Source organism: Chaetura pelagica, unplaced genomic scaffold (genome assembly GCF_000747805.2).
Source record: "Chaetura pelagica isolate M959 unplaced genomic scaffold, ChaPel_1.0 scaffold271, whole genome shotgun sequence".
NCBI classification, from domain to species: domain Eukaryota; kingdom Metazoa; phylum Chordata; class Aves; order Apodiformes; family Apodidae; genus Chaetura; species Chaetura pelagica.
In genome coordinates, this window is record NW_009952106.1 from 1,588,074 (window position 1) to 1,597,607 (window position 9,534).

Consider the following 9,534-nt stretch of genomic DNA (forward strand, 5'->3'; position numbering starts at 1 on the left):
TCCGCGCAGCCCCAGGAGGTGCCCGCGTGTGGCCGGGACGGTGTCCGAGCGGCACAGGAAGGCCGGGAAGGGGATGGGAGCGGGGCAGGGCAGGTGCATCCCCTCCTCGCAGGTGCCACGGGCAGCAGCACCTCCTTCCCGCTCTGGCGTGTCCTCCTGGCAGCGGGAAGCTGCCTGTCCGCGCAGGGAATGCCCGCGCTGCTGCTCTGCCCGAGCCAGGGAATGCCAGCGCCCGTGGCTTTCAGCCCTTCCCCCCCCACGGCCCCATCCCCTGCGGTGATAAAAACACACACACCCCCCCAAGGACTGTTTTTAAGTCTTTTTATAGAAAACGGCGACTGTACAGACACATTTACACAGAGAAGGGGTGGGAAAGCCAAGGGAGAGGTCAGGCCTCCCCCTGCAGCACAGGCAGAAAGGGAAGGGAGTTGCCTTTTCTCTCCCTTCGCAGCCCACGGTGGGACCTCCTGTCACACCAGCAGGAGGCAGAAAGAAAACTGGAAAAAATGACCCCGAAAATAGAGGGAAGAAACGGCGACTGTACAGACACATTTACACAGAGAAGGGGTGGGAAAGCCAAGGGAGAGGTCAGGCCTCCCCCTGCAGCACAGGCAGAAAGGGAAGGGAGTTGCCTTTTCTCTCCCTTCGCAGCCCACGGTGGGACCTCCTGTCACACCAGCAGGAGGCAGAAAGAAAACTGGAAAAAATGACCCCGAAAATAGAGGGAAGGCAGGGAGAGGAGAAGGAGAAGGTGGGGTGTGGAGACCTTCTCCTCCCTCGGTGTAGCCACGGTGGGCCACGCTGTTCCTGTGGGTGGGACACAGATGCTTCTGGGATGCTGCTGTGCAGGATGTACACCTAGGAGAGGTGAGGGATGGGAAGGCTGGCTAGGGCTCTCCTCCCCGTTTACATGTCTCACCAGCAGGAGAAGTGGTGTAGGATGTTTCCAGGCCCCCTGGAAGAAGAGGAGAGCAAGTCCTTGGGTGCCTTGGGGGCAAGGGCAAGAGAAGGAATAACACTGGATACCAGCCTTCAGCACTGTTGGAAAGGAGGAGGCTGAGAATGGCTTTTGGCCTTGAGCAGGGAAAAGTACATGGCGTGGGAGGCAGCTGGACTTCTCCAAGATCCTGGGAGTCTCACACACACAGCACGGGGAAGGAGAAGGCACATAGGCCTGAAGGCGTCACACAGCCGAGCATGGCAGGAGCCAGGCCAGCCCTGCAGGAGTGGAACCATCCCTGGGTGCAAGGTCTGCTGTGGCAGTGTGATTCAGTGGGGGCAGGCGTGAGGTGTTGTCTCCCCACGGTGCCGAGGTGTCCAGGGCCTTGGAGGAGGGTGCTGTCCCTGCACCCCCGGGGTGCCTCTGCTAGATTAGAATTCGGAACAGGAAGGAGACAGCAGCTCCTAGGGCCAAGCCCAGCGACAGGAAGAAGGCCATGATGGCTCCAGCTGTTTCTGCTTCGTGGGCAAGCACTTTCCTAGGGGAGAAACAAGCGTCAGACCTGTCCTTAGGGATGCGTGCCCTGTGTCCTGCCATGAGCTCAATGGAGGGATGGGACGAGCCACAGAGGAGCCAGAAGCTGTGCTCCTCTGCAGCAGAGGGACAGCAGGAACAAATCCTCTATTACAGGCCCGTAGAGAAAGAAGTGCATTGGGCAGGCTGCCTTGAAGCTCCCACTGCCAGGGGCACCCCTCTCTGACTCCTGTCCCCCACATGGCTCAGCCCCAGCTGGGCTTCTCACGCTGCCTGTGCTCCTGTGCCGGGCACGGCTGCTCACCCCGCTGCGGGTGCTGTGCCGTGCTTTGCTTCCCTCCAAATCCCTGCTGTGTCCAGCCCCTTCCACAGCACGGCAGGTAGGGGGAACAGGGAGCCCAAACAGTAGATTTCTCATCTCAAGGGTATGGAGGCACAAGGCTGGAAGATGGGACACTGGGACTGTCTCCCCTGAGGTGGTGTGGTGATTGTTCTCTGCGCCCACATCCCCTTCTCTAGATTCCATTACTGGGCAGAGCCAGACACCAGTCGTGCTGGGGCTGGCATCTGTGGGTGTAACCAACTCTTCCCCTGTCCCTAGCTCTTACTCACTTGGGCCCGAAGCACATGCAAAGGCTGGCCAGGTAGCCATTGGAGATGGAGAAGAAGATCATGAAGATGATGTACCAGGCGTCATGAGAGAACACAACAGGCAGGTAGTGACGAGGCTTCACGTTGCACAGCATGAAAAGAGGGATAAAGATGACACGGAGGGCCACCATCACTGGCAGGAGGCAGCTGTCCTTCCCGGGCTGGGAGAAAAACACATGTCACTGAGCAGCTGAGAAGTGGGCATTCCCCATCCCATGGCAAGCCGGCAGACTGTCCTGACTGTGCTGGGGCTGAGGAGGAGCCACAGAGAGAGGGCAAAGTTGCTGAGAAACTTCCTCTGCTGCAACACATCTCAGCATCACTGCTTGCTGCGGTAAGGAGGTCACGCTAGGTCTGACTACTGCCCTGAACTCCTGTCCCAGCCAACTTGGAGAGCAACAGCATTAGACTCAAAACACTGAGCTGGGCTTGTGAGCGACAGCTAAGCCCTTGCTGGAAACAGCTGGCAGGCAGGAGGGCCTCGTTCACTCTCATGCAATCTCCCCTTGCAGCAAACAACCAGGCAGGACAAGGCTGGCTGAGGTAAACCCCCTCTGGCACCTCAGAGCCTGCAAACTAGGCTTTAACCAGCTCTTCAGCCTCCTATGCTATCCCCCAGCCAAGCAGGGCAAGATCCAGCAATCTGGGAAAGGGATTATGCTGGAGCTGTTTCAGACAGTTCTAGGAGAGGCACAGACCAAAACAAAGTCCTCTCGGCTCCTAGCAGAGGACTTTAGACACTTGAGGCTGGGATGAAGGAGGCACCATCCCCCTGTGTTGTCCCTGCAGATGGGACTGAGGCAGCCCCTGGCATGAGATGTGCCTGGCTCCATCTAGGGCCTCCTCAGTGGGGTGCCAGGCACTCAGATGACGCTGAGTCTCACTGGTCTGGGATCAGGAGAGACCCACAACTACCCTGGGAGCTGCCTGGGCTGGTGTAGCCATGGGACACCTCATGAGCACAGAGGGAAGCTGAGGTTAGGCCAGCTCCCATGTCTGTATGGGAATGAGCAAGAGCAGCAGCCTCTTCCTCCTGAGGAGAAGAAAAAGAGCAAGTGGGGCCCCAACCAAGGAAATGAGGCCCAAACCACATGCAGTCAGACTTTCCACACTGCCTTGTTTTTGGAAACGTCTCCTGCTGGGTCATCCCACCACGGAGGCTGCGGCCTGGACACCAGGCAAAGCGGCTCATGGCCAAGGGCAAGGGCAGCCAGCAGTGGTGGCCAGGGGAGAAGCAGCTCCAGGCTGCAGAGAAGCTGGGCCCAGACAGACCCCACGGCACTGAGGAGCTTCTCTAAACAAACAGCCCGAACAATACAGGGGGAAACATGCTTGGGGGGTAGGTGAAGGGGCAGGAAGAGACACAGATGGGACAGCCCCCTTCCTCACCCACCCCCCGTCACAGCTCCCAAACCTCAGCCCCAGCAGCTCTGAGCCAGGCAGAGGAGAAGAGAGCAAGGGGAGAGCTCTGTGACCCACGTGGCATGGCTCTGCCCTCCTTCCAGGGCAAGGTTCTTTAAAGCAGCTGTGTCCTGTGTGAAGGCCAGGGGTTTTATTTTGGGCTGCCCTGTCTTTCACCCCCTTTCCCTGCCGCCATCCTGCCTGGCTGTTTGCATAGCTGGAGTGAAGGTTTGTTTACAAAGAGGCTAAAGTGGAGGAGCCAGCTTAATCCAAGGCATGCTGAAGGAGGGGTGCAGAGGACAGGACAACACTTGTCAGCTCTGACCCATAAATCTCTGCTGAGCACCTAAAGCCAGGGCAGGAGCCAGGTCTGTGCCTCCTTCGTCCAAGCAGTGGATGACAGCCATGGCTGAGGGGCCTGGAGATGAGGAGTACCTGGGCATTTGCTCCCTGCCCCATGCTTACCCATGTGAAGAGGGCAGTGAGGCTTCGTCCTGTCCAGTCAAAGACATTAAATAGCAGGAAACAGGAGACAGGGATGAAGTAGTGACCTGCAGAAGGGGAAGAAGGTCACCGAAGAGCCCAGGATGCCCCACGTCCTCCTGCTGATTCCATGGAGACTATCTCTGTGGTCTGGGTTCTCCTGGTTTCCCACTAAAGGCTGGAATGCTCTCCCAGCCAGGCTAGGAGATTGTATCTCCATACAATCCATCATGCACAATGGTCTCCCCTCCTCCTCAGTCACCTCTGCTACTCCAAGTCCCACTTTCTTTCCTGCCAGCCCCCTCGTTTCCAGTTTCCTCCTACCCCATCACATCCCTGGCCACACTTACCCCATCTGTTTCCCTCTCCAAGGACAGTGGACACCTTAGCTGTGATGGAAGGAAAGACACCGATGGTGACGGTGAAGACGAAGCAGACAGACACAGCCATGACCCAGAGCTAGGCAGATAAAAGAGAAAGGCTGGTACCAAACACAAAACGAGAGACCAGTGTAGGCTGGTCTCCTCCCTGTGCTCTCCTACACCCATGCCCATCCCCTGAGAGAAGGGGCAAGGCAGGGGTTGCTGGCAACTCACAGACCTTCTTAAAAATAGCGATGACCGAGGGCGTCTCGTCAGGGTCGTGTATAGGGATGATCTTTGAGTTATTCTGCTCCATTCCATTGGGCTCATCTGCAGGGAGAGACACAAGTAGGGCACAGCAGACCCCAGAAAGCTGGGATCTAATTTAGTCCTTCTGGCTTGTTCTTCCTCTTTTTCCTTTACCTTCCTCCTCTCAGCCCCCCTCACCTTTCTTAATCAGGTCTCTCTTGGTCTCCAGCTCCGCATTGTACACATGATACTCCGTCTTGTCCTTGACGGAGTAGTAGCGGAAGAAATCCTGCAGAGACAGCCACAGAGAACTCATCCATACATGAGGAAAGAAGGCTGGCAGGGGCTGTGTGGTAATGGCTCGTATGGGCAATATGGGCAAAGTATTCCTTCCACTTACGTCCAATACTGATAGTTTCCTGCTCACCCAGGGGCCCATTTCCACAGTACCCAAGGATACTGGGGTACAGATGACATGAAGTTGGGAGGGAGTGTTGACCTGCCTGAGGGCAGGGAGGCTCTACAGGGAGACTTGGGCAGACTAGATCGATGGGCCAAGGTCAATGGTATGAAGTTCCTAAAGGTCAAGTGCCGGATCTTGCACTTGGGCCACAACAACCCCTTGCAATGCTGCAAGCCTGGGGAAGAGCAGCTGGAAAGCTGCCCAGCAGTAAGGGACCTGGGGGTTCTGATTGATAGGCAGCTGAACATTAGCCAGCAGTGTGCCCAGGTGGCCAAGAAAGCCAATGGCATCCTGGCCTGTATAGAAATAGTGTGGCAAGCAGGACCAGGGAGGTGATTGTCCCCTCTGTACTCAACATTGGTGAGGCCACACCTCGAATACTATGTCCAGTTTTGGGCACCTCAATACAAGAAAGACACTGAGGTGCTGAAGCAGGGGCAGAGAAGAGTGGCCAAGCTAGTGAAGGGCCTTGAGAACAAGTCTTACAAGGGGCAGCTGATGGAACTGGGGCTATTTAGTCTGAAGAAAAGGAGGCTGAGGTGAGACCTCATTGCTCCCTACAACTACCTGAAAGGAGGTTGTAAAGAGGTAGGTGCTGGTCTCTTCTCACAAGTAACTGGTGATAGAACAAGAGGAAATGGCCTCAAGCTGCACCAGGGGAGGGTTAGACTAGACATTAGGAAGAACTTTTTCACTTAAAGGGTTGTCAGACACTGGAACATGCTACCCAGGGAGCTGGTTGAGTCACCATCCCTGGATGTGTTTAGAAGTTGTCTAGATGTGGTGCTTGGGAATATGGCTTAGTGCTGGACTTGGCAGAGTCAGGTTACTGGTTGGACTCAGTCATCTTGAAGGTCTTTTCCAACCTAAGGGATTCTGTGATTCTGCGATCTAAGGTGGGAAGTATCCCAGAAAGCTCCCTTGGAACGGGGCGGGGCTTGCCCTGACCCAGGAGGTGGAGGCTGGTAGAAGTCAAGGCTGGGATGCTAGTGGGCCACCATCTTTGTGCTGCGACATGCAAAGGTCCCACGTCCCCACACCCTTCCCCACCAGGACGACATCTCACCAGGCGAGGCAGGAGGATGTAGGAGAAGATTGCCAGCACGATCGCTACACAGGCCGTGGTGAAGTAACCGATGAAGCTCTCAGGTTGCTGGGCACCAACTGGTAGCACAGGAAGGAAGGATACAGGGGGGAAAAGGAAGAAGCTGACAGGTACTAAGAAGAGTAAGGCCCTGCTGCCATCTCCCACCCAACCCTGCAGTGTGACCCCAACAGATGCTGCTAGACATTAGGAAGAACTTTTTCACTTAAAGGGTTGTCAGACACTGGAACATGCTACCCAGGGAGCTGGTTGAGTCACCATCCCTGGATGTGTTTAGAAGTTGTCTAGATGTGGTGCTTGGGAATATGGTTTAGTGCTGGACTTGGCAGAGTCGGGTTACTAGTTGGACTCAGTCATCTTGAAGGTCTTTTCCAACCTAAGGGATTCTGTGATTCTGCGATCTAAGGTGGGAAGTATCCCAGAAAGCTCCCTTGGAACAGGGCGGGGCTTGCCCTGACCCAGGAGGTGGAGGCTGGTAGAAGTCAAGGCTGGGATGCTAGTGGGCCACCATCTTTGTGCTGCGACATGCAAAGGTCCCACGTCCCCACACCCTTCCCCACCAGGACGACATCTCACCAGGCGAGGCAGGAGGATGTAGGAGAAGATTGCCAGCACGATCGCTATACAGGCCGTGGTGAAGTAACCGATGAAGCTCTCAGGTTGCTGGGCACCAACTGGTAGCACAGGAAGGAAGGATACAGGGGGGAAAAGGAAGAAGCTGACAGGTACTAAGAAGAGTAAGGCCCTGCTGCCATCTCCCACCCAACCCTGCAGTGTGACCCCAACAGATGCTGCTGACAGCAGTGCTCTGGGAAGGCCCTGTCACCCACAGGGCAGGAATTACTCACTGGCAATACTGAAGATCATCGCCAAAGCGGCGAAGGTGCCGGCCAAGCCCTGCCCGCTCATGATGGGAGCTGTGTAGCTGGCAGGCAGGAGCCCTGCCAGGCCAAAGAGGCTGCTCTGGAGCATAGCACCAAAAGCTGTGAAGGGGAAAGATTAATCAACATGAGAAACCAAAGGCAAGCTTGGACTGCACCTCAGTGGGGAGCCAAGGCCTTTGCCCTGCAAGTCAAAGCAGGTCCTCCTCCTCCTTGGCTCTCCTGCAGTGAGGTTCATGTTCTTTTCCCAGTGACCAGCCCTAGCCATGAAGCTATGCCCTTTTTCTGCCCCCCACTGCCTCACGCACTGTTGATGAAGACGATGCTGATCATGGTAAAGACGAAGAAGGGAAGAGGCTCCATGGAGACCTTCACCATGATTGCAGTGACTAAAAACACCAGCCCAATGGCCACCAGGCTGCCCAAGATGCGGATCTGCTGGGGAATCCTGCAAGAGAGGATCTCAGTGAGGAAAACCCACCCCTCAGAAGCCTGTGAGGCTGGGGACAAGCTCTCCCATGGGAATCCCAGCCAAGCCCCAGCACAGGAGACCAGTGTTTTGCCTTTTGTCTTAACAGGCTGCACCTTGGTTCAGTGCCGGGGCAAGAGGATGGGCAAGAGCTAGGCAGCCCTACAGGGACCAGCAGGGGCAAGGATGAAGCAAGGCTCACCGCTGGTGGATGAAGGAGTTGAGGCAGGTGAAGATGAGGAGGGGCACCATGGCGCAGAGAGTCATGAAGTTGTCAAACATGGACTCTAGGTAGGAAGGGGACCCACCGGTCTCATTCCAGGACTGGCTCCTCTCCTCCGTGTTCGCGAGGCGACCGATGAAATACTGTTAGGGAAGGAGCCTGGTGGGGCTGAGGTGCTCTGAGGCCTCCTCCCCAGCAAACTTAGGCCACCCATGTCCCTTCAGCCCCATGCCCAGCCCAGGGTTCATCCTGCCACTTCAGTGCCACATGTCCTACCCAGGTCACCCATGCTTCTGTCTCCTGTGTGCAAATGCAGGGGTTCTACACCATGCCATGCTGTCACCACTACAGCATGGTCCCTATAGGTGATAGGGAATTATTAGTCTCATGGGCAGCAGGAGGAGGGAAGCCCTCACCTCCCTGGCAGTCATGAAGAAATTCCATGGCAGCAGCGTTCCCAGGCCGAGGATGAAGAAGATCAGCCAGACAGCCTTGTACCTGCAGATGGGACAGAGTAGTTTGGAGCAGGACTCTGGGCAGGGCAGAGGTCAGGCATCACTTCCAACTGTCCCTGACTCATCGCTGGAGGCACCAGGAGGAGGAGGGAGGACAAAGTGTATTGCCTTGCCTCTGCCCCACAGGACTGCAGGAGGAGATGTGGCGCTGCAGAGGGGCTGTGGGAGGCCCTCCCCGGGAAGGTACAAAGGCAGCAGTGGGCACTGGCTGCTCCTCAGCATGTGGCACCCAGATGTGCAGCAGCCACCATCAGAGCTGGGAGGGAGTCAAGCTCCCCAGGCGTGCCCCAGTGCCAGGGACTCTTTACAGCCCATTTGCTATGGAAAAGCTGATGGAGAGAGCATCTCAGGGCAGGGACAGCTCCATAGCCCAATAAGCATGCAGGAGGCACTGGGTCATCCTGTCCTCCCTCATCTCCTGGTATCCTGGGTGTGCCCCCAGACCCACACTGGAGCCTGGCATTACCTGTCTTGGGGCCCATCTCTTGCTGTCATCTTGTGCAGCAAGGGTCAGCGCAGGTCCCAGCAAGTCTCGTGGCTGCTCTCCGTCTGGAACGCAAACAGAGGATTTCATGGAGGAGTGAGGGATGCAGGCCAGGCAGGGGCAGGGCTGGTTTTAACCCCTCAGCCATGCTGCCAGGTAAGTTAAAGGAGCCAGAGAGCCAGCAAGAACACGGCACGGCTCAGAGCCCCTCAGCTGGGGGGCTGTGACACCCTGTCCTATGCTGCTGGCCGGGGAACACCAAGCCTTTCCTCCGAAAGGGGAGCTGCTTCCCTGAGACGCCCAGCCTGGGCGCCAGCTGCCTCTGCCTGCTCCGCAGCAGGCTCTGAAGGGATTTGCGACCCTGCAGCTCTGCCCCCAGCCCTCGGGCTGTGACTGCCTCACAGGCGCAGCGTCCGTCCCCCCTGCCCTCCCCACCTTCCTCCGACGCCCGGCGGCACAAAAGACACGTTTCATTCCGCAGCCTTTCCGGCCAGAACGGCGCAGCCCCGCCACCCCCTCATTTCCAAGTCTCGCTTCCCCGGGGCTTTCGAAGCCCTTTCCTGGGTCACCTTGGAAAGGCAAGGGCGTCCCTGACACTGCTGTCCCCTGCCCTGCACCCACCGCTCCTTTTCCCCCCCATCATCACCTGCCCAGCCCCTACCATCACCCTGGCGTTGCTGTCCCTAGATGAAAACAGCCTAGAAGGGACATTCCCTCCCCGATCCGTCCTCCCCCCACCTCTTCCCGGGGCTGAGCGCGATTAGCCGCTCTGGC

The 9,534-nt window shown here is 57.0% G+C and overlaps 1 protein-coding gene across 1 annotated transcript; it reads right to left on the bottom strand.

The window, feature by feature from the left end:
- Positions 1-1,366: 1,366 nt before the first annotated feature.
- Positions 1,367-8,827, bottom strand: SLC29A1 (solute carrier family 29 (equilibrative nucleoside transporter), member 1). Its single transcript, XM_010006066.1, has 12 exons — positions 8,743-8,827; positions 8,178-8,259; positions 7,741-7,904; positions 7,378-7,517; positions 7,037-7,171; positions 6,150-6,247; positions 4,819-4,909; positions 4,610-4,701; positions 4,360-4,468; positions 3,992-4,077; positions 2,087-2,286; positions 1,367-1,478 (listed from the first exon to the last, which is right to left on the bottom strand). Exons 1-12 carry the CDS (start codon positions 8,769-8,771, stop codon positions 1,367-1,369), a joined length of 1,338 nt encoding a protein of 445 aa, XP_010004368.1. The 5' UTR covers positions 8,772-8,827.
- Between the last annotated feature and the right edge of the window lie 707 nt (positions 8,828-9,534).